Source organism: Maylandia zebra, linkage group LG9 (genome assembly GCF_041146795.1).
Source record: "Maylandia zebra isolate NMK-2024a linkage group LG9, Mzebra_GT3a, whole genome shotgun sequence".
Classification (NCBI taxonomy): domain Eukaryota; kingdom Metazoa; phylum Chordata; class Actinopteri; order Cichliformes; family Cichlidae; genus Maylandia; species Maylandia zebra.
Window position 1 is genome coordinate 28,540,880 of NC_135175.1, and position 25,968 is coordinate 28,566,847.

Below are 25,968 nucleotides of genomic sequence, written 5' to 3' on the forward strand. Positions count from 1 at the left end.
GATTTGTGCTTAATATACTATTTCTGCTTTTATAGGATTTGTGCTTAATATAGTATTTCTGCTTTTTATAAGATTTGTGCTTAATATAGTATTTCTGCTAAATGTAGTATTTATGCTTAATCATACTATTTCTGCTTTTCATAGGATTTGTGCTTAATATAGTATTTCTGCTAAATTTAGTATTTCTGATTAATTATAGTCTTTCTACTAAATCATAGTACAGTATTTCTGCTTTTTATGGGATTTGTGCTAAAACAAAGTATTTCTACTAAATGTAGTATTTATGCTTAATCATACCATTTCTGCTTTTTATAGGATTTGTGCTTAATATAGTATTTCTGCTAAATTATAGTATTTCTGCCAAATTATAATATTTGTGCTAAAACATAGTCTTAATTTAAAATTACAATATTCATAGTTCATCACAGTGTCTCTGGTAAATCACAATATTTCTGCTCTGTTGTACTATTTTTCTAAATCATAGTGTTTCTGTAATGTTTAAGTATTTTTGGCTAAATATATTCTTTCTGTTATCTTATACTATTTCTCCTAAATTCTTGTATTTTTGAGAAGTTATCATGTTTCTGGTAAGTTACAATATTTCTGCTAAATTCTGCTATGCTATTGTATTTCTGCCAAGTATTATGTTTCCTCTAAGATATTGCAGTTCTGCTAAGTTATTCCATTTTAGCAAACTTCTTTTGCTTCTGCAAAGTTTTTACAATTTCTGCAACTTTTCAGCTTTTTCAGCTAGTTTTTGCATACAGCTTCAGCTTTAAGCATCCACACTGCATTTTCGCAGGAAATGCAAATTTTTCTAGTTTATATTGTTTCTATCGTATATCGTTTATATCGCCCACCAGAATGACTCGGGGGTATTGATTCATTTAAACTAAATTCAAATTCAAATTTTAAATGTTAAAATTCAAATTTTAACATAATCATCCTGCTGCAACCAGGTTTCTGTAAGGCAGAATAAATCGATTTGTTGATCAATTATTAAGTCATGTACTAACAGAGACTTGGAGGAGACAGACCTAATATTTAATAATCCACATTTCACTGTTTTACTCTTTGGTTCAGATGTGGATACTGTATTGTTCTTTCTTTGTGATTTTTTATGTTTAAGATGTTTATTGCTGGTTTTTAGTTTGTTTGTTTTTTTCTTTTTTGGAGCTGACACAGTCTCTATGGAGATGGGTTTTTGGGGGAGTAGCAGGAGGAGAGAAGCTGCAGAGAGGCGTGTAAGACTGCAACTCTGCTTCCTGGTCCCAACTCTGGATAGTCATATTTTGGGGGGTGTGGTGAGAATAAGGCACGGCGGGACCACGGAGTATCATTCAGAGCCATCTTTATCTACATCTCACCACAACAACACCCAAACCCCTGAGTCCCCGTGTTTTTAACGAGGCGGGCGTGATTAAGTATGCCGTGCAGGTGCGTCCGCCCTCCCTGCACGGCATCACAGACCACGCCCCACCACAGAGGGTTTAATAAATTTGTCCATATTTCTAGAAATGAGAGCTGCTCCATCCAAAGTGGGATGGATGCCGTCTCTCCTAACAAGACCAGGTTTCCTCCAGAAGGTTTGCCAATTATCTATGAAGCCCACATTGTTTGATGAGTCTGTGTTGTTTCATATTTTTATTTTCTGATTTGATCAGAGAAAATTTAGCCTTTAAATCTTTTTAGGATGCAAGTGCTGACTTTTACAAGCTTCTGATGTTGTTGTGGTCGAGTCAAAAGAAATGGAGCCAATTTCTTTCCAGTGCAGCTATTATTTTACACTTCCAACTCAAGTTCAGGTCTGTTTCTGAGAAGCCCAGTGCGTCTTCGAAAGGAGCCACAAGGGCACTTTATGAAGGTGCAAAACCCTTTTCACAACGGCCTGTTGTATGAAACCAGTGGTTCCATAATTCAGCTTCTTTTCATTATAGTAAGTGTGTTCCAGGGAATAGCTCAGTCTGTGAAATCCCTTTTTATATCCATCTCCTTAGCTGCCTTTCAGCAGTGCACTCTTGATCTTATATTCGCTCCTGGCTGCCCATGTGTGTTTCTGCATGCTGACACTGAGCAACACAGAGACCTCCCGGTCAGATCCATTAATTAGAATCACTTTACTTGATAACAGGTGAAAGTATATTAGCTGTGTACCTGCTTTGAATGTGATCAAATAGTTTTACAGCAGCAGTTTTAGTTTCTGGCAAAGTTATAGTTGCTTTCTGTGGTTTGAAAACTCAAAAGTTTCCTGTTTTTAGGCTATTGGTTGCTCTTTTTTGTGTTTTCTTTTGTAAATCTTGATACATCTTTTTGTTACCCTGTAAGTTAAACTGTCAATGTACATTGTGTTTGGAGCACATTTTGCATCACCACAGGCATTTAAATTGCCACTTAAATAGTGCAGGGATTTTCATTACCACCTTTAAAAGGGAATTTAAACTCTCACATAATCATTTGAACCAAGACAGTCATTTGGCCCTATTTGGCCTGATTGCCTGGCACACTGCTGGCTTGGCCGTGACTTTACATATTGTTTTCTCGAGCTCTGTCCTTGTCTCGCTGCACTTCCAATCTGCCGCCTTTATTGAAATGTATATCATGGCCCTGCAGCGGCCCATTTTCATATAACTGGTAGAGGCAATTTTATTGACTTATTGCGAAAAAGCTGGTGTATTGCGCATCGCACAAGCCTCATCTGTCACCCGCATCCCTGGCAGTTAAAAAGGAATGATTTGTTGTGTTAACTCCCATGGTGCTCTACATTGCCCTAAAACAAGATGCTGTTCCCCTTGACAATGAACACTCACTGCCTGAACATAAACAACAGTTTTATTGTGCTCCAGTCTGCGAGCTTCCAAATCAATGCTTTGTAAATCATCCTCAGGAGGCATGCAAACACAGATCCACTATGTGTTGCCAAAACATCTATGGACACACTGGCACATCAATACAGATGGATGAAGAGCACGGGGCCAATGCCGTGTACTGTCAGCCAATAATAATGAGTGCTTCTGTGGCAAAATAGCAGGGATTCTGAAAGATGAAGGGATCGGTGAAGCCATCAACTATCGTTTCAGCTCACTTCTAAACTTGAGCCATCATTAAAGTGTAACAAAAGCATAATACTTTCTGATATTCTGCAACTGCTGAACCTCACCCTTGCTGCCTGTTTATATTAGTTTCACTTAATGGGTTTTGTGCCTCCAGAGATGGTAAAATCTAAAAGGAGCAGCAAGCTGTACACAACAGCAGAAAGTGGGACAGATATACAGGTGCAATGTGGGGGAAAAAAAAAAAAAAACTCCTACTCAGCCCTGCCTGTTATAGTAGCCTGGTTTAGCCTATAGATGTAGTGCTTACAAGTGTGCAGTCTGTTGCATGGCAGAGCCTCAGGGATAAATCTTTGTGCCTCATTATCTCTTCTCTTAATGATAAAGTTAATGTATGTCTTAATGACTGCAGGGTGGGACAATTACTCTGGAGCTTAAACCTATAGCCTACTCATAAAGACTTTGAGTATGTCAAATAACATCAGTGATAATAATTGTGAGCATTTTTTTTAGCATGCGCTATGTTTGTGGTCTGTAATTGGCATTTTAACATAGGTTTTTTCATCCTTAGAAACTGCAGTGCTTGCAGATGGTGATAGTGATGCAGGAGGTGAAACTGGGACATCCATAGTCGTATGAAAAAAGTATTTTCTCCTTCCTGATTTCTCTTTTTTTACATATTTGTCATATTTACATGTTTCATGTCATCAAAAAAATTCTAATATTAGACAAAGATTACAAAGATAAAAACAAATGCAGTTTTCAGTGATGATTTCTTTTATTGAGGGCAAAAAAACTATCTAAACCTACATGGGCCTGTGTGAAAAAGTAATTGCCCCCTAAATTTCACATTATTTTGCTGTGGAGGAAATTTGACTCACTCCTCTTTAGACAATTGTTTTAATTCAGCAACAATGGATGGTTTTCGAGCATGAGTGGCATCTTTAAGGTCATGCCAAATGTCATGATTTGATGGTGTGTTTGCTTTTTTATTAGTTTCGTGATCTGAAACATGTAAGTATGACATATTTCAAATACTGTAGAAGTTTGTTCTATGTAGAAGAAAAAGCTGATGCATTACCTTGCTGCTAATAGTAATGCTAGTCTCTCTTATTAGAACATTTTTGATGTGCCAAGTTTTGATATGTTGCACAACACAAAGAAAACTTCTTTCATATTTTTACTGTAATTTAGATTGGGTGATAGCACTCTCATTTTTGATTTGTACATTCGTAGCTAGGAGTATAGAATAAACCGATGGTGCCACATTAAAATAATATAAGAGGAAATTTTTGCAATTAAAATGACTGTGTCACTAAATGATCCGACGTTACCTACCTTTATAGATCCTTTAAAAATGGTTACATGTAGATTGTCGAAGACCAGAAGAATACTACGTTGATATACTACATGAACATTTGGCAGACTGATACTAAACCCATCAGACGGAGTAGCTCACTACCAAAGATAAAGAGGAGGAATTAGCCAAGCTTTGTCCAAAGGTAATAAAAGTCTACCCACCAGCATCTCTTACTGTCACACATTACACGTTTTATCTTTTTTTTATATTATCTGTATGAAAAATTGTGAATGTGTTTTTCCCGGGAGTTACACAATGGACTATTTCTTTGGTCTAGCACAGTTCCTAATGTCTGCAGAGTAGATGCATCCCATTAGGTTTAAAAATAGCAGGCCTTGGATCCACTCATACTGACATAGAAGTTTGCTGCATAAATGCCTGCAAACTGCAGGTAAAAGTGATCAACACTTGTCAAAAGGGAACATATTGGCTTATTTCAGGGATGGTTGCATTCAGCTTCTTTTGATGCACTGCAGCACAAATAGGAAAAAAAGGCAACCCACATCCAAATCATCTATAATTTTCACATTATGAGGTGAATTTTAAAATGGGAATAAATACTGTGGTTTCCATTCGATAAGAACTTTTAGACTTTTTTTTATTATACACCACTGTGTGCTGACAGACCATGTTGATGCAACTGTTGTATTTGTCTGGTGATGTATTCTCTTTCTCTGTAATGTGCTTTCACTTTCTGCTTAATAAAAGTTCCCGTGTGATGCATTGTCTTCGTGGAAAGCACACACGCACACACACAAACGCACATTGCACTTAGATGCAGCTTTCCACTGTTATTTACCAGATGTTTTCTAGTTTTTCTGGCATGTACACACAGGCTGTGTGTGAAATGTGACACTAATTTGCATGCTGACAACGATTTCCAGTAAGATTACATCCTGCTGATTGATGGCCACGCTGTTGCCCCAGAAACCACCTTGGGTATGTGATATGACTCTCCTGTTATCAGACATTAAAGCATATTCCTGTAGTTAATCTTCCCAAATGGGCGCTCACAGAAAATATCTGGCATCCATGGGCCTTGACTGGGAATGAAAGACAGCCATTTCCAGGGGTAATGTATGAATGCAGTTCATTTCAAAGCAGCAAAAATTACAAAGAAAGAAAGTTTCATTATTCAATGATAAAGTGAAGAAACTACAAGATTTTAGTGCAGCTGTATGATGGCAGAGAGCGGCGCTTTGTTAAAGTGAATAAGCTCTTTTGATAAATCACTGTGTCTGATGGCTCAAGATGGTGTATGGCTGCATAAAAGAACCAATGGTTTATCCCTCTACAGTCAAACCTGCCAACACACTGCTGTCCAATTATCAGCCCCTATGCATCATACCCAGGTCTACAGAGAAACCCTATTTGCTGTGATAAAACTTGAAAGCCCTCATATATAGACCTGACTTCAGGCCAATCCATACCTTTTTTAAATCCAGCTCGTTTAGCAAATTTCAGGCTTAAATCGAGGCTTTTTGTATCTCTTTTTGATTGATACTAATTTTTATGCATTTCATGTTATATAGAAAGTACACAGCAAATCCAGCATGTCCAAATTAACACTGTCGGATTTGATTTCAACACTATTAAAGTGTCTATATGGGTCCACACCAGAGAGTGTTAATTTAACTCTTTTTGGAGAGTTGGTACGTTAACTCTGATTTAGTGTTAAACACCAAATCTGTCTGGAGTTGATAATTTAACACTTGGTGTTAAGAGTTTATATATTAACTCTCAAAGAGCATTTTAGTTTAACTACGTAAGAGTTATCTTCTAATTCATTCTAAAAAGCGGGAATTTTACTGTTCTGAACTTCTAGAAATTTCTTTTGGAAATAAACATTTACTAAAAAGATGCAATGGTTTTTGAAAAACATTTATTCTGAACTGTGCACCACAATTTCAAAACATTTTCTGAAAGATGTAACAGTATACATGTTCTCACTTTCATTAGAATTGTATTTATCAAAAGGTCTGACATGGTAAATGCAAATAACAGCATTCTCATCACTTATTTCTTCAATACAATATGCATGTCCTTCATCCCTTTGTGGAACTTCAACGCACTTCTGCTCTCCCCCATATTCCATCTTCACAAGCATATCCTGTGCGGAGATTGAATAAAAATTAGTTGACATTAATTAATGGCATAAATAATCCAGCAAACAATTGCAGCACAGTAAAAAAAAAAAAAAAGGAATCCTCTTTGAGCCATTACTTGTGTAAAGTATTTTCCCAAAAGACAAAGACACAGGCAACAGGTAATACTGAACTAAATGTAAAACCTCAACCTTTTTTTTTTTTTTTTACCTAAACCGTGTGCACAAAACTCTGGAGGGATCTATGCTAACGTAGAACCCAGTCAGGACCTCAGCTACTGCTGTTTGCTCGTTTTTTTTTTATGGGCGATCGTTTTCAGGCTTCAAGTAGCACCATTATACCAACATTTCACATTCTAGACCAGTGGTTCTTAACCTTGTTGGAGGTACCGAACCCCACCAGTTTCATATGTGCATTCACTGAACCCCTCTTTAGTGAAATTTTTTTTTTTTTTTTTTTTTCAAATTCAAGACATAGATATGTTTTTTACTGGTGCACAAAATGAGCTGTGCATGTCATGGCGGAGGCTCTGCCGAACCCCTGAGACCAACTCATCGAACCCCTAGGGTTCGATTGAACCCAGGTTAAGAACCACTGTTCTAGACATTGTTTTAGGTGTATTTGACCAAAAGTTTGACTGAAAATTCACATGCAAGCTTTTTTCAAGGCTGTGGTATTTGCCCGCAAACAATACTTTTCAGCTAGCTAAAACAGAATATTATGCTATCACCGAGCAACATGGCTAATGCCTTTCACACAGCTTTGTCTCAACTCCAAAGAGCCACAGAAGTAAAAGCTCATAATAATAATTGAAACAATCTTTGAAAAAATGACTTACCAAGCATGGCAAACAACTCGAATATGTAGAGCAAAATGTTCTGAAACGGCTTCACTTCAGCTTCGATTGGAGCCGTGCTGGGGGCGGAGTCTGTGAATTTACTCTATTGGTGTCATAGCCCCTGTAGGAGTTCAGAGTTAAGAGGTCAAGAGTTAATGTTTCCATTGTAACACCTCCAGATTTGACAGAGAAACACTAATTTTTAACACTCGAACTATCATTTTACACCTCAGAGTTACATTAAAAGAATGTGACTCTGCTTAGAGTAAAATTAACTCTACTTTTGCAAGAAGACTATTAACGCCAAAACATTTAACACTTTTGAATTTGCTGTGTACTTTGAATTGCACGTGTACTTTAAATGTGCCTTTCCTTAAAAATAAACTTGACTGGACTGCTGATTTTGGGGCCTTATGACCCAAAATGATTGTTAAACCTACAGGAGCAATTATCTGCACCCAACCTCTAGGTAATGGTAACTACAAAATGCACTGGTGCATTTGTGTACTTTTATCTCTGTGCTGTAGAGATCAAATATATTTTGCACTTAGATGTGTGCTAGATTCGCTTATTTGAAACATGCAGGGCAGCTATTAGCACTACATCTGAAGGTATACTTTATGAAATTAATCAAAGAAAGGGGGGAAATACGCTGTAAAATTCAGTGGGCTGTATCTGTCTGATAGATAAATGAACCACACAGGCCAGCCTTAATGGTTGCTAGCATTGCAGAGTAACCAGTTCTAATCATTTAGCAGTCTGATGACAGTTAAAAAGGACCAACGTGTAAATACTGATGGAGCTGCCGAGGATCTTATAAAAAAGGAGAATATGTTTTCATTTTGTGTGGGAAGTGACAGGTGTGTTATTTTCCAGTCAACTCACGGAGTCTACCTTGGAGAAGCGGATGAACCATAAAAAGCAATAATTTGCTCAATCTTCTTTCTAAAGTGTGATTATCCAGTCATACTTTAGCAACTGCAGGTGGGTATGACAGAAGATAGCCATATTTACTAACATTTGCTAACTTTCACTACCAATGATTATAGAATTGTTGAGGCCAAAAGCATTAAATAAACTGACTATATTAGTGTACGGAGATTCGGGTTATTTGCTGGCACAAACTGGGGCAAAACCAGAGTATCATAGCCAAATAATATACAGTAATAATATACAGTTTGAACGATTTATTGACGTGTAATTTTTGTTAATACAGGGCCTTGCAAACAGGGGTCTTGGGGGCACAACACAGGAGGCCAATTCTACGAAAAAAACAAAAAAGTGCTAGTCTGAGTGGTCTGAGGAGAGGAAACGTTCATATTCAGATCAAATTGGTTTCATATTTGGATCATCCAGAAAAAAAAGGCCACAGAAGGAGCAACTGGCTGGAGTTCCTCAGGTAGCAGGAGATTGAGGAGGGTAGACAGACAGGTGAGTCTCACTGGTGCGCATTCATTTCCAGAGAATGCGCACCAGCTTTGAGAAAATAGGTGAGTCTTACCCAAGGGAAATGAGCCCTTCAGCACTGTTTCTCATCAGACCATCAGTGACCTACTAGTTTAAGGACAAGTTCAACCTTCCACTCATCACCTTACTTAGGATTTGGCCATTGGCTACGTCCTTGTTTCTCTGTCTCTCAGAAATTCTCCCACATTGGCTAAAGGACTTATTCCATAGAACTTCTTCCTAGAAGATAATTTGGCTATTAAAGGACGGTAAATGGCCTGTATTTTATAGCGCTTTACTTAGTCCCTATGGACCCCAAAGCGCTTTACACTACATTCAGTCATCCACCCATTCACACACTGGTGATGGTTAGCTACATTGTAGCCACAGCTACCCTGGGGCGCACTGACATAGGCAAGGCTGCCGGATACTGGCACCACCGGGCCCTCTGACCACCAACGGGTAGGCAACGGGTGAAGTGTCTTGCCCAAGGACACAACGACCAAGACGGTCAGAGCCGGGGCTCGAACCGGCAACCTTCCGATTACAAGACGAACTGCCAACTCTTGAGCCACGATCACCCATGATACCAGCAGGCAGAACGGGATACCAGCAGGCAGAACCTAGGGTAGGACCTGCCCACCTCCACTTGAGAGCAAAACATTAGCAAAGACAAATTGGAGGAGCTTCTAACCAGCCCAGGGCCACATGATAATACAAACAGGCCTATTCTCTAACAGACAGTAAATTGGGCAAATCATAAAAGTATTAATATAGACTTTGAAATTATTGTTTTTGTCACAAGTTAAATACTGAAATGTGCACAAAACACATTCTAACGCTAGGCTAATTAGCTAACTAGATGGCTTCTTAACATTTTACCCACCAAAATCACAAAACAAATAAGATCTAGTCATCAAATTCTTCATCTGATCCAATTCAGGATAAGTAGTGTTGGAGGTTATAGGCCTGAAATCAGGGTACATCCTGGACAGATGACCAGCCTATAATTTGTGTTCACACACAATTTAAAATCACAAGTTAATCTAATAAGCAGGTTCATCAAGATCTTGCTGTCAAGTCCTATAAATCTGGGAGTTTTGCTGGACTAAAGGAGAAAGCCTGAGTAGCTGGTAAGAACCCACACAGTCACTGGGAGAAAATGCAAACTCCACTCTCTTTCCTGTGAACTTATTCAACATCATAGTGGAACATTTGAATGGTTTAACAGCAGCAGCAGTAATTAAGAAGGTACTAACGATGATTGTTACTTAATTGCTGCTTTTTGCTCCAATTCATTTCTGAAATAACTCTGGGTATTCGGTCAAACCTACTGGTTTTTATTAAAATTACAATCAAGGTTAGGTAATGTCCACACTGATGCCTGTAAAAATGCAAATGCACCTTCGTGTTGAGAACCTGATGAGTTATATAAATCAGAGAGGAGAAAACATGGAGAAATTATGCAATATTATTTAAAAATAATACATGCTGACATTGATTTTTTTCCTTTCTTGTACTTTTACCCAACGCTCCATCCTGTTGAACTGTTCAAGTGTGGGTAGTGAATCCGAAGCCAGCTGCTGTGCTGCGGGAACTCCATCCATCCCTGAGCAGGTTAAAGTGATGAATCTGATCCAAGTTCCTGACAAACGCCTGCTGTTCAAGGCAACTGTTTCATTAATATTCAGATGTGCTTACTGGCTCCATCATGTTGTGGAGGGAGGCACAAGTCTCCTTAAGTTGGAAGATAATCATCAGAACTTTTACATTTTCTGTTGTTAACTGGTAGAAGTGACTTTGGGCATCTGTATATTACGTTAGTAGTATTTGAACTACAGAAATATTAAAACCTTTATGTTACCTTTTTCAAGCCTAACACCACATTATTGCACCATATTTCTTGCTCTGTATTTATGCACCATTTTTCTGGCCTTTGAGTTCATTAGCGATGGTAACGATCTGTTGCCTTGACAGTCCGGGGCAGGGAAGGTCATCACAAAGCTCTTATCTAGATTATGAAGCTCCCCACCAGCGGAGAGGTGAGGCATTTTTCTTTCTCTCTTTTTTTTTTTTTTTAGAGAGAAAGGTGTTTGAGATGCAAATCACTTGATAGTGTGTGGACTGGGATAGTTGCTTCCTGCTGCTCAGTAATGGCCTTCAAATGCAGCTATCTCTAGTTCACTTTTCACTCTTAACCTGTAGCTAAAATGAGCCACATTTGAAAGCAAACCTACCTTTACCCAGAACCTCTCCACCCTACCCCCTTTGAGTTTCACATAATGATAAACATCAGTTGAAGACAAGCTTATTGTTTCAGTAAAGGTTTCAGTGGTCATCTCGTTTACGATTTACGTAGACTTAATTTAGTTTGAGGCTGGTATTGCTAATTCTAGTCTTCTTTGAGGCAAGTTCAGTATCTCTCAGGCTGCCATTACAACAGCAAAAAACCACAGTGACAACAGTTTAGAAGATACCATGGTATCAAGTAATTAAGTTGATAATGAAACCATCGATTTGTCCTGTGAAGATCTCGGTTAAGTTTATTGTGCTGGATGACTGCCATCATCAGAATGAAGCTTTGTTTTCTGGACTCACTCCACTGGGGATCCAGGCCAATCAATCCAGGATTTGAGCACATTCTAATCATTTTTTTGTCTAAAAGGGTTTTCTGGCTCTTCTCGGAGGCTTGACTTGGAATGCACCCAGTCCCAAAAACAGAGCTATAAATACTGACAAAGACATGTGGAGTTACACTGTAGTTCCTGCATGATATAATGCAGAGGTTATTAAGAAGAATGTCTTGTCTAGTCTTAAACGTTTGGGACTTTTCAGGATGTAGCCAAGAACGCCATGCAGAGTCCTCTTTGTGCAAAATGAATACAGAAAATATTAAGTGTGTGCAAATTTGTGTATATAAATACCTGTTTGTTGTTTCACTGCAGGAAACCAAGAATCTTTCGAGGAACTGTGCTTCCATTTTTGGCCTCTGAAACCTTGTACTGGATGTAATCCTTCTATGGTTGGGCACAAAGGCATAAACAAAAGCCCTCTTTGCTACAGAAGTATTTTCTAACTATTGGACCAGAGTTTTAAGGGATTACTGTTGTTTATCGATCAAAGACCGATCCTGTAGCTGCTGTGCAAACTAGTGTAAAGTTATAAATGATAGTAGTAGTAGCCACATTTCTGGCTTTCACCCTCTTGGCTTGCGGTTGCCTGGCATAACCGTATTTGGATAAGATGTTGGTTATCAGCTAGTACTAGGAACACACTTCTATAGAATGCGTTCATTGCACAGACACAGTTCCCTGGAAATTAGGGCACACTTACATAATTGACATGCTACTACAGTGCCATTCACCAGAAAATAAACTCAGCACAGAATTAACTCCATGTTTTGTTTTTTGTTTTTGTTCGTTTTCTTCTAAAGTTCAAAGCTGGTATTTGCACTTAGCTATTGAATTATTTTTATCAAATTATAATTATGCAGAAATATGGCAACAGGTAATACTGCAATGTGGAAAGCTCGCAATCTGCATAATGTTACATAAAATTGTGATGACACACAAACAAAATGTATTATTTGGAGTGTTTGTTTGCTGCGGGTTTCATGAAAGTGACCTTTTACCGATTCAAATGTACCGTGGTAAGCTGTGTTGTTTCATTATTTAAAGACTGAGTTCACCGAATTCACAAATGACGATGTTCTCAAAAACCTCAGGTGGGAGGCTATTTATCCACCCGTGGGTGGGGTTAAAAAGGTTCCTAAATCCTAATGTCACCTTGGACACCTAAATTGTTTGTGTAAGCTTTCATTTATCCAGGCTATGGTAGTCTTCAGAGATTGAATAAAGAAGGCAGCTGAACTTCTTTTGGTTTGTGAAGGCATTTTATAGTGTTCTTCAGTTCCCAGGTTTGTAACCCCTAGTGTGGTTTGTCACCTTTGGAGGTGATCCTGAGGGCTGTTGGCCCACTATTGATCGTGTGGTCATCACATGAGCCAAGGTGTGAGAAAATGTATCTCCATCATGACACGTACTGAGGTCTCCTATTGTGGCAAGATGTCAGTAAGGGATCCGAAGACTGTATTGTAGGTGACTGATAGCTGGTGTTACCATCTCTATTCAATCATGGCCATTCACAGTGGACATAAACGCCGTCTTTGACTCCTCTTTCAACCCATCTCTCTTCTCGGTCCAATTTGGGAATATTGGAAGTGCAGATGCATAGCCAAGTCTTTTCTCTGTTGAGGTGGTTCTTCTATGGTCTTGGCCTTGCTATAAAGTTACAAAGCTATTTTCAGCTGCACCCTTACCGACTAGGGGTCACCACAGTAGGTAGCTTGTTGCAGACTTTATGCCAGAAGGTTTACCAAAAGGTATTTGTGGTTTCTTCTTCGACTGAACCAGGGATCTTTCACTTGTTAGAATTGTGTCCCTTGTTTTGTTCATTTGCTTCTTTGTCTTTTGTTTTTGTTTTTTGTCAGAGCTAGGATGTGGACACTGAGTCACTGGGGTTTTTCCTGCCTAATCCTAATCATAGATGAACCGGCGTTAGTTTTCTATAACCATGAAACCTTCACTTTTACCAGACTGTAGTTACTATTTGTGGATATCTTATTGTTTAATGTAACTGATTATGTGGAATCTTTTTTTTTTTACTTTCTGATAACACAACAGTTTTTTGTGCACTGTGCATGTTGCCAGCACTTTGATCCTGCCAGTCATGCACTGTCTCTCTCTACACTGGAGTCAGAAAGCAGCAATCAACACTCCAGCAGATTTTCTCTCACCAGCAGAGTTTCCATACAGCTCGCTAGCTTTGGCAGCTGTCTGGTTCGTGGCATTCAACTGCCTTTTTTTGTCAAGCTTTACAGTATAGTAGTAGCACTTAGCCATCCCTGGCCAGCCATTTTCTCTGATAGTCTTAACATCAGGCAGCTGCTGTCTGCTTCTGCACAGCCAACATTGTTGTTACAGATGTCCTTGGCCGACACACCTGTATGTGATGTACTGTGGCTTGGCCCGCTATGTTTAGCACAGAAATAAACAACATGGTGAATTCAATCTTGCATGTGTGCTGCAGCCAGCTTTTTTTTTTTTTTGGGGGGGGGGGTTTCACGTGTCATGTTTGATACATACTCCCTGATTAAATGTGAACCTATCAACAAGCCATAAAGCACCAATTTATACGCGCTTGGTGCCAGGAGTTATAAATTGTAAGTTATGAAGGTTATCCTTTAAGCATGCATTTGACAGAACTCCATGGAGCTGTTATGAAGGAAATCAGAAAAAATGCAGACACAGTAATGAAGCAGCACAGCCTGCAACCTATCTCTGCGTTCTCCCTCTGTCAGCAGTCCAGCTGCTGGCGAGGGAGCCCAAAGCCCCCATTAGGTTGTTTTGACAGCCTTATCCACAGTAATTAATACCAGGCACTTTTAAATGAGATTTACGTGAGACATGCTGTTTGCACTTCCCAGTTGAGGGAACCTGCTCTTGGTGAACTGCTGCTTTAGAACTCACAGCTTCCCGGTGGATCATCAGTATACAGTATTTAATTCAGTATAGTAAACACTCTGAGTCAAGATTCAGAGGATTTCAGGCTGATATTGATTTATTAAGATCATGAGCTGGAGAACTAAAGCTGCCTCCATCTTGAAAGCTGACAATACACATAACTGAAATGGTTTATATATTGTATGTAACTGACAAATGGTGTTCAGAGTAATCCATGAGCTACGTTATTCAGTTTCTTTTTCTCTTGGTCATCTGCTTCTTCTTTTTTTTTCGGCTGCTGGGTCTGCCACATCTCACCCTGGCTCTAGTATTCTTCCTGTCACACCAGCCCTCTTCATCTCCTTCTCTTCATTCACGTTTTAATCTCTTGCGTGATATTTGCTGATTCCAGTAAAAGAAATCAATACGAAACAAATGGCTTTGCTCCATTTCAAGAAGACATTGTAATGTTGTTTAAACTGCCAGTGAAAGAATGGTGTATGTGCTCTTCTCTTTAAGCTTTTTCATGTTCCTGTTTTCTCATCACATGACATTGAAGCTTCTGTGCAGAGAAGAAGTCAATAGTCTGAGTGGTAATTAAGTGGCTATTGAGTTTAAATACAGAGCTACACGCACCATGTGTTGCAAATTGTGCTACCTTTATGGTTTTAATAGAGGCATTAGAGCGATCTAAAGCTTTTGTTTTTTTCTTTTGGGCTTCCTGAAACTTTCTGAAAACTGTTTGTCTTTTATTTTTGAATACCTTTTTAAGCAAGTGACTAACAGGTAATTATCACACAAGGATCCACAATTATCTCCACTGTCCAAAGCCACTGCAATGGAAATACAGTCTGTAGAGGCTGAAATCAGAATGTATTTGAATAAACATTAAATAAAACCATTGCATTCTGTCAACATGGGTACATACATTCATGTAAAAGGTACTGGGCGATCTGTGCTAGCGTTCTGAAAATTTTTTAACAGACTTGCCAGCACAATGAGTCAATTGTGGAGTCCAAAAAACGAACAAACAAAAAAAAACCCCTAAATATTATTATTATGATTATCATATATCAATATTAAACAGGGAACCTCTATCTTAGAACTAATTCTCACAGCAATTATGGCAAGCAGGTTTCCTTTCTCTCAGAATAACCCAAATTAGTTATTAAAATGTAATGAGTTAATTAAGGTATTCATATTTTATAATTTAACGCTTGGGTCGCATGTAGATTTCTATGCATGTTATACCAAGTATACTGTACAAAAAGCTTTTCCTTCCAGTCCAATAACGTGAATGCATATAAGTTTAAAAGCTTATGAAAATTTTATATTTTTACCTCCCATTTCTTTCCTATCCTGTTGATAAGTGCCCTTTAAATTTATTATTCCCTCAGGGTGGGAACCATGTATGTACAGACACAACAGGAGTCATGATATTGTCAGACTACGTGTATGACATTTTAGTACCATGACCTGCTCTCTCAACACACACACACGCACACGCACACACACCTCCCCCCTCCTTGTAATTCAGGTCATTACAAGTGACTGTAAGAAGCAATAGGAAGTCTGGCTTTAGGTAAGGGTTACTATAGTAAAAGGGGCAAAAATGTGCACCATATGACAAAAGCACAGGAAGTTCATCATAAATTCTCACAGGCATCATTTTGCCTCAGCCATGACCTTTAAGGATTTCAATTTTTGCGGAATTTAATGTATTTGTGACAGATAGACGTGGCAAATAAGTGCATGTCGGCGATCGTAATATGTGTCAACCGTACAGTTGATTACAGCTGACCTGGCGTCAGTTTACTCTGAAGGGTATATCTGACAGCGACGATCACCTGCATCTGGCCATCCCATTAAATCTGTGCAGCTTCTGAAAGAAACAAAACAACACGGTGTCAGTTTCCCTGTTCCACAGGAAATGGGATTTTCTGTTGCCTCTCTCTCTTCTCGCGCCTCTTCCAAAGAGAAAAAAAATCAAAAAAAGAAAAAAATCAGTGATCTCACTCAAACTTATATTTATTTTTCACCGTATGGTTTGCTGTTCGTGTGTGCGAGGAAGGACAGCTTGGTCAATACAAATATTGAGCAGTACACCGAAGAGCCCACGTTGTTTTCCTTCGTTCCCGTTAGGTTGTAAGCCCACCCACTTATTAACTGTCTCACTATGTAAGGGTCTGGCTGGGAAGCGGCGGGGAAGGAGAGCTGACAGAAGCTATCCAAAAGTCCACATATCCAACCTTTTAGAAGCAGGCTCGAAAGGTCGACGGGAGGAAAAATGAAGGAAAAGAGTCTGATTGAGACTGCAAAAATGCAGGGCAACGTACTGGTAAGGCGGCTTTTTGACTCGTACGTAGTGTATGACGCCGATTTCGTTCCTTTCCCCCATCTGTTAGTTCCCGTTTTCCATAGCCTATGCGCTTTGACGCGCGTCGGATGTTTTGGAAATGCATATAATTAATGTCTACCTTTTTTGCGCCCGTTATAACCATGTGAGGAGATTTCTAATAGTTCACGCCCTTTTTTTAATTTCACGTATCCTTCCCTGCTTGCAAGTGCAGCCGATCTAATGGAGCCAAGAGGGACATGAATCATAGTTAAAGGAGTTTGAAAGTTTTGTCCTGCTTTTATGGGGCCATTCATAATGACTGCTGAGTTTTGGCTTTGTCTCTTTTGCCTCGTGATGCTTCTGAGGGCAGAGGTAACCTTTTGCCCAAGGAGGGTCCCATTAATATTTTATTGCATCTAAAGCTGTGAGGTGCAGGATATATGACTCTGGCTGTCCTTGTGCAGGGAGCTGAAGGCAGCTATATGATTGTATGTATGAGGAGAGTGAATACTAAGTGTCCTTTGGGGGCTCTTTCGGATATTAAAGGCCACTATCTTGCCTATTTAAGGCTTTTGAGCCTTTAAATTTTTGATTTTGAGAATATTATAGTTCATTCTGCATTATCATATTATTTCATGCCTTATGATCCTTTGCTGATGTTGCTTGAACGCTTGCTGAAATTCTTATCCAACCAACCAAGGTAAAGAAAAAAAAATTGATTCCTCCCCATGATTTCTTCATTTATAGCTGAGTAAGCCGAGCTCTGCAAACACTCAAGGCCATTTTGGAAGATGTGGGTCACAGCTGTGTGGAGTCAGGCTTTTCCAAATGGTTCCTTGGCTGAAGATCGTCTTTTTCTGCCCGTGGCCTTAAGTTGTGAGGGGATGTGCTGAGTGTGTTTATCTCTTTGATCCCTGCGTAATGAAAAGTAAACATGGGTGTTTATCATGAGGATTTTGGTCAACTTCCAAATCAGAAATGCGCTTGCACTGAATGAGATGTAAAGTGAAAGTGATTTTAATTGTAGTTGCACGTCTAAAGAGAAAAGAAAAACTGCCTGTCAGCATCTCTAAAGCCCACTAATTAACACTTAACTTTGGGGCAAAAACAAGAAGTTGAATTTTACTTGGGAATGAGTGCAAGACTTGGCTCATATATTACCCCCCTGACAACTAGTGGTTTTAGAGTTAGTCTTTCACTAAATGACACAATAAAGAGTCCTGTCAATGGCTGTATGCCTGTCTGATCTACAAGTGGCACTAAAATGACAAGGAGTGCTGCAGTGAGCTAGAAAAATGCAAGAAGACAACCCATAATGACAACCTTGTAAACATTTTTGTTTGGAAGAAAATCTTGTTAAAGTTCAGAATTTCACACAGTGTAAGGCAGAAGGCTGTTATTCAGTAGGTATTCCCTATGGGTTATTTTTTAAACCTAGCTTATTTAAAGGAAAGTGCATATCCCAGAAAGGCAGACTATTGTTTTCAGCTACAACTCGAGCATGCTACAGTACCCCTACATGGATCATTTATTCTTCTGAAAGTGGAAAAATATTTCAGGTTTTCCATCAGCATGACCCTTGTAAGTGAATTTAAACATCTCCTGTGATATCTGAAACCTGCAAGCAGGTCGTTATTGGACGGATTTACATTTAAGCAAATGCTTAATATTTCAATGGTTTTAAATTGACCTTAATTTAACTTTAAAAACAGAGAACACATACACACCCATATGTAAGAGAGGGCTACACTAAGTTTCTTTTTTCTTGCCTGAGTCCTAACTACTAACTAGCCTTTACTGTGAGCACCAACTCTACATTGACGATTGAAGGCCGAGAGACAGCATTGTCTTTTTTATGGGCCAGTGATAGACAACATTTGGATCACTGTTACACTGAATGCTGGGCCCTATCTAGACACTTTATGGCAGATTTCAATAACTTAATCACTGCTGCTGGCTCCACTTCACAATGGCGGAGGCATTTTCACACACAAGTGGAGAGTCCCTCACTTCACACAACAAAACACAATTAAGCCATCATTTTAAATGGGATGGATCTGCTGGCAAACTACTGCCACAGTTCCTGTATTATGCTGGTTTTGTACTTTTATTCAGCTACAAAAAACTTTTTAAATTAAAGTACAGAGCTATGGTAATAAGCTTGAGCCAAAAACTCAGACTTCAGAGTACTCTAAACATTTAGATTCCACTATTTTTTTTCTACATGAGGTGGTAGGTTTGGCACAAGTTAGTTTAAAGGGAGAAGTGATAATTTATTTTTCAGACACAGGACAAACTGAGGGTCTGCAGCAAGGCTCAGTGTAAGATAAATAATGATTACTTTAAACTGTGAATCATGAAAATAATGAGGTCAGTGTATGTACAAGTAATCCCTGTGCAGTACTTGGAAAGCTCAGGATTCAGACTGCTCCAAAACTCTTTTTTGCAGTCATTTCAGGCACACAGTTTTGTCTGGAGGACAGAGACCCCTCCCTCCTGTCATTCGAACATTTAGTCTGTTTCAGAAAGTTTTGCCTAAAGGGAACACAGGACAAACTGAGTGCCTGTGACAAGGTGCAGTGTGAGATAAATAAGGATTATTTTGATCTGTGAATCATGCAAAGCTACTCTAGCACCATAAACAGACAGGCTGGAAATAAACTGAGCATCACACTGTATCGCATCATGCATTGCTGTTTTTCTGAAGCATTTTCTGAAGTTTTTTACCCATTTCTCACAGTCCTAATGGCAACAAAGCAGATAATGTACTTTTACTTGACAGGTTTATTATCCCAAGTGATTGCTTCTTGCACAGTAAGCACATACTCATGAGACTGAGACTAACTGTAGTGCCTCAGTGGGAAGTCTTCTCAGTAACTGGGAGAAAACTGCACAGCGTGATTTCTGACCACAAAGCATAATAGTTGGATAGTTGTTGTTGGCCGTTTGGGATTCTGTGTGCAAGCGAAGCACATAGTACTTTAAATGGGTGGCGAGAACCCCCAAGGTGTTGTGCCTGCACAGGAAATTGTAGCTCATCAAGTCTGCATCCAGATGCCTAAAGGGGTAATGACAGTGAAGACGTTACCATGGGATACATCGGCTATTATCGCACCCGTTCGCTTGCAGTACAGCATGTGCGGAGCTCAGTATGCTTGATGTCAGCAAATGTATGAGCTTCTGGCCTAAATGTGACACTGTTCAGAAACAGCTCAGACACTTGTTCTCCAGCTTTCACTCTGTTTATGTCTAATTGTTCTCTGGCATGGCAAACATCCTCCTTCAAGGGCACAGACGGCTCTGTTGTTGAGCAACTAATGATTTGTTTCCCTCGGCTGAAATTGGGGGGGGGAGAAAAAGGAATAATGGACTGAGAGATTTTTCTCTAGCAGAGGAGAGGCATTCAAAAGACTAACCAGAAAGAGTCCCTGTTGTCATGGTAATACCTTAGACTGTTTTGAGTTCTCAGTTTAAGTAAACATTGGCGCTCCTCCAGTGAGTGCTTCTGTTGTCTCATTAACTTCAAAGAGCGTGGCTGCGTGATGCAAAGATTCACTTCAGTTCACCTTGACTTTACGTGTATTTTAAGGTTACTGCTGGGGGGTTTGGTTTAATATATCTAAAATATTTTCTTTTGAAAGCACCTGCTAAAGTAAATTTCCCTTATTTAGCTGCCGTACATCATCCTGAATTTAGTCAACATAACTCTGCAAGTCATATAAGGACTGAGGTTGACTCAGAACTATGATGCAAATTGTAGAATTATAGCCACATATAATGTACAGTAAGATTCTTGTTCTCTGGTGGACAAAGTTTGGGCTGAGAGACATGGTTCAAGGTGACTAAACCTAGCCCTGGCTGCAGAGGTGGCACATGTACAGACTTAATTCAGTTCAATTCAATTCAATTCAAATTACAACAGTTTCCTCAAGGTGCTTTATCTTGTTAGGTAAAAACCCTATAATAATACAGCGAAAAGCTGAACAATCAGATGACCCCCTATGGTCAAGCAGTTGGGAATAGAGGAATAAACTCTCTAACAGGAAGAAACCTCCAGCTGAACCAGGCTCAGGGGGGCAGCCATCCATCTGGAAGAGATTAATAATAACTAATGATTAAATGCAGAGTGGTGTTTAAACACAGTGAGTGAAAAAGGTGAGTGAAGAAGAAACACTCCCTTTTGTCTAGCCCCCAGCAGCCTAGACTTTGACTTATTTATTCCCATAATTATGGGAGGATTCGAGGTCAACTTATCCAGCACTAACAATATGCTTTATCAAAAAGTTTTAAGCCTAATCTTAAAAGTCAAGAGGGTGTCTATCTCACAAATCCAAACTGGAAGCTAGTTCTACAGAAGAGGGGCCTGAAAGCTGAAGGCTCTGCCTCCCATTCTACTTTTAAATACTCTAGGAACCACGAGTAAGCCTGAAGTCTGAGAGCAAAGATCTCTGCTGGGATGATACGGCACTATGAGGTCTTTAAGATAAGATATGGGAGCTGATTATTCAAGACCTTGTATTTGAGGAGAAGGACTTTAAAATTGGATTCTCAATTTAACAGGGAGCCAATGAAGAGAAGCCAGTGTGGCGGAAATATAATATCTCTCTTTATTCCTCTTAGAATAAGTAATGATGCTTTTGTTAAAAACTCCTCAGGTGAAAGTTGAAGTACTGGTGAAACCTCTGTAAAATGTTGTAAAAAGTATAAAAGTAAAAAGTAACTTTCCCATGAGCAATTTGAATTTATTTTTTGCAAAAGAAACTGAACCTCATATTATCTTAATACAATAGCAAAACAATATTAATTCAAAGGAAAACAAATATTATTTCAGCCTAAATTCTACTTCTAATAAATGTGCTCAGCTTGAACATCTGTAGAACACAAGCAGAGAAAAACAAAGGGAATTTAAAAAACAGAAAAAACCCCCAACTAGCTCTGTTGGCTGTTGCCCACAGTGTAGATGGGTTACTTTGCCTCCACACCTAAACAGAAAAATGAGGTTAAAATGGGATTTGAGAGATGTAGGAACCCTACGATCAGCTGTAGTGCTGCAGCGCGGGGAAGAGAATTGCTAAGAAATGAGTCGCATTAATTTCTGTTGTGAGCGGCGCAAGTAGATATTGTGTGCAGGCTGTGTTCAGCTCTGACCCGTGTTGCTGGCGCTCTAAGATTCACTGCTCTTAGTGGATTTACCCGGATGAATTCAACATGATCTACGCAGATGTTACATGAGCTATCGCGGCTGATTTCCTAAATGCTACAAGGTATAAAGCTGGTATAACGGTGGAAGTCAGTGAGTGAATCTAATCAGCATCATCAGCTTAGATTAAAATTAGAGTCTGCTCCTGATGAAACCTAACACTGACTATAGCTTCTCTGCACCAAACATAGTGCAGTGTTGCAAACTAACCACTTTAACACTACTGAATAGATCTGAATAATGAATTCCTTATATTTCCAGTTTATCAAATGTCACTGAGCAGTCCTTATCTTTAATCGTAATCTCTCTTCTTCCTCCCCTGTCCTCTCTTTCCTACATCTTTCCCATTTTCTGGGTGAAGTTATTTCTCATTCTTTTCTCCCCCTGGAAGACACAGCAGCTGTATCTTTCAGCTAGCTGACACATGTTTGGTGATCACAACTGCATACAAACAATTGTGATATTTGAGCTGATACAAAGTTGCATTTAAATTGAACTGCAACTTAAAAAACATGAAACCCCCCGTGTGCGTTTCTCTTCTAGTAAGATGCTGAAGTACCATGTTGTTAGCTCAGTGATGGATACACCAATAGGATTGTCTTTTATGTGTTACTGTTTCCTACATTTAGGGTCAAATTGGGTCCATGTCCGGAAGGCGTGCAGTGATGCAATGATGTGAAATTAATTCCCCCAAATATCTACAAGCTAAACTAACGGGCCCGTTATAAAAATGTAGAGTAAAATGAGGAAAATATAATAATAATTATAATAATATTTGTGTGGAAATGTAAGAAGTAAAAGTTAAAAGTTGTTATATAATTAAATAGTAAAATACAGACCTGAAAATTTTATTTAAAGGTATTTAAGTAATGTTCTTTGTTACTTCCCCCCTCTGCCTAGCTGTCTATTTGTCCAAGTAGCTAATTATTTCATTGTTTTTGTTTTTTTGTTTTTTGTTTTTCATTTATAGGGATATTGCAACTATAGATTATTGCACATGTAAACAGCTTTGGACTATAGTGGCATACACAAATATTTTTTTGGGAACTTTTGTTTTGTTTTTTTGTTTTTTTTAAATAACAGTCCAGCTCATACATGTCTCAGGTCTGTGATACTTTGCATTTACGCCTCCAAAATTCTGTTTGACTGTGTTGAGCTTCTTCATGTACTTCAAAAAATACCAGCTAATAAATGAAACTGCTGGATTGATCAGTGAGGATTCACGGATTGGTAGCGCCATGAAAACAAGGAAATCTCAATACCCATTGCATATTTTCCACTGAGCTACTACACAATTACATTTTTCAGCTCTCTGGGTTGTACCGGAAAACCTGGATTCTTTCAGCTGCCCGCTTATTCATGAGGGGTCACCACAGCAGATGGAACTGCATGTTTGATTTGGCAGAGTTTTACACCAGATGCCCTTCCTGATGCAGCCCTTGCAGGGTTTGTGCCTCCTCCTGGTCTCAAACAAGGAATCGTTCTTATGTTTTGGCAAATGCATGAACTACTACACTTTGGAGGCACCTGGGTTTAACTGAAAACTAACAGCCTGTAATGTCTGCACTAGAGTTGCAGTCTGGACTTCAGGAAGTTTTGTTGCAACTTTTATGTACCTGATTTTTAAATAAATAGACATGCAATACCTTCCAATGTGTCAATGATTAGGTGGAAGATTTTGATATATAAAGTTGTTTTGTTTTTTTTTGAAAAATCAATATTTAAATCGATACAAAACTCCAAACCTATGTAGAAATGCAAGATACATTCCTTTAGTTAATTGATTTTTTTCTTTTCTTTCTTTTTTATTTTCAACTTTGTTGAACTGTAAATGCATATTTTTTCGAATTCAATATCACTTTATTATCATATTGACACAATTCAGCAATGTATTACTGAATTATTGTCAAGAAACCCTTTAAAAACTTCCAAATCAATATCTATAAAAGCTCCAGCAAAGCCTGACTCTTGGAGAACATCTGACATTTAAAGATAAGCTTATTCCATCAGACAATGGCAATAAGCTCAATGTACAAACTGTGCCCGTTATTGAAGATCAGCCTAATTTGCTTCCCGTTATGTTTTCCCAGAGCACAGACTGAAAGCAGCTGTTTACTTGTACCTCAAACTGCCTGTTTGGCGTATTCCAGCTGCTCGTGCGCCTTCAGGCTGATGGGTGCATTTTGATTGAGGGGCCAGTGCGCATGATTTGCTGCTCCACTACACAGTTAATGCCTTTTCAATCCGAACTTTATTGCCGGAGGATAACTTGTAGGTGTTATGTCAATAGCTCACTTCACTTGCTTTCATGCCCGGTTGTTTCAAACCACATGAAGAAGAATTGAAATCACAGCGTTGTTTGACCACCTCCGCATGTATGCTGCTTTATTGATTGCTGTGCAATGCCTGCTGCACCCTGCACCGTGATTTTCCAGACATCTGGTATCTGTGCACCTGTTACCCAGTGTCATGTAGTGAGTGAGTCAGCATTTCTATCCCAACTCCGAGGCTTTTAAAAATATCAAGCAGGATTTGGGGAGAAAAAAGGTGTTAGATATTATAGTATGGTGAGGCTGTCTTTAACTGTAATTAATGACTGATTTAATTTATCAAATAATTATTATGATTGTTACGATTAATTAACCGTTGTGTAATCTGTAAATTGTCCATCACCAGCTTGTAAATCCCACCAGTGATGAGTGTAAATTACTCATTGTGCCTAATCTACAGTGGGAAGGCCGATTTATAATGTCATAAAACATCTAATCATAAATACATTCAACAACGTAAAAGCAAAATCCCATCATAAATTGCTGTCAGAAAGCAAACTTGCAAAATGAAAGTCATTTTATGCTATATGTGCATGCTTGTGGACATATTTATGTACTTGATTGGGGTCAGAAACGCAACAGTCTGGGAGTGAGGGACTTGATTTATAGTGACCTTTACGCAGGCCGCAGTTTGTCAGCGGTGGCGGTGCACAACAGCAGCATTTCATTAAGCATACTGGAATCCGTCATGCTGAGTGTTTTCCCCCTCGGCTACATTTGTTTGTCAAGCAATCAAGCGAAGCTGGCAGATGGCTGGAGTTATCATCTTTTCCAGCATAGCAGATGAAATCCTATGACAAGGGTAGTTAGTTTTATTTTGTCTCTTGTGAAGTCTTCTTGCCTTCAGTGTTTTTGTTTTCTCTTATTTAGTGGTGTCTTCATCGTTTCGAGCTGCTCTTTGGAGAGAAAAGTTAAATAAGCTGAAAAATAATGGTAATTTGACTTTGATGGAAGTCAAAATTACCAATACCAGTGATCAGCCCTAAAAATTCTATCTTGAAAAATTCACTTTCGTGCCTATAATAATGGATTGCATTTATATAGCGCTTTTCAAGGCACCCAAAGCACTTTACAATTCCACTATTCATTCACACACACTGGTGGAGGCAGCTACAGTTGTAGCCACAGCTGCCCTGGGGCAGACTGACAGAAGCGAGGTTGCCATATCGCGCCATTGACCCCTCTGGCCAACACCAGTAGGTGAAGTGTCTTGCCCAAGGACACAACAACCGAGACTGTCTGAGCCGGGGCTTGAACCGGCAACCTTCTGGTTACAAGACGAACTGCCAACTCTTGAGCCACGATCGCCCCTAACCAGTTTTGCAACAAAAAACAGCCATCTTTCTTGTGACCAATTCTGCTCAGCAAACAGTGGCTTTGCTACTGCAGTGTTCCGTAACAGTATTCAACGAAAAATGTATTTGGTTTGAAACTGTTTAGTTGTCAGACGAAAATTACTAGTGAAGACTTCATTTTACCACTGTCTACCATGCCGCCAACGTAGATGCATCTGCCTATTCTACAGCGTTTTATCTGCATTGGCATTTATTTGAGTCAGTTAGGCTTAAGTACTAGGCCTCGGGCCTAGAGAGTAGTAAGTGATGGACTGGCAACCATCAGTTGCTAGGAAAAATGTGTATTCCTCAACCAGTTGGTAAGTTGGTAAGGTGATATTGGTTACAAAGAGGTATATGGTGCTGCAATGAAACCTTGCATGCTTTGATCACTAGCAAATTCCCCTATTCACCCCTAGTTGGGATGATATTTGGAACATGCCAACATGTCTGAACACACTCACAA

At 39.1% G+C, this 25,968-nt stretch overlaps 1 protein-coding gene across 2 annotated transcripts in view; it reads left to right on the top strand.

Annotated features, from left to right (window-relative positions):
* dpp6a (dipeptidyl-peptidase 6a) overlaps window positions 1-25,968 on the top strand; it is a 358,152-nt gene that overhangs the window by 109,032 nt on the left and 223,152 nt on the right. Inside the window, exon 1 of one of the 2 annotated variants that reach the window (XM_076888304.1) lies at window positions 16,469-16,638. The exons of the other annotated variant lie outside the window; for it this stretch is intronic. Coding sequence (XP_076744419.1) covers window positions 16,588-16,638 — 51 coding nt within the window. The 5' untranslated portion in view covers window positions 16,469-16,587. Of the gene's footprint in view, window positions 1-16,468; window positions 16,639-25,968 lie in introns of those variants that run through there. 2 annotated transcript variants of the gene reach the window in all.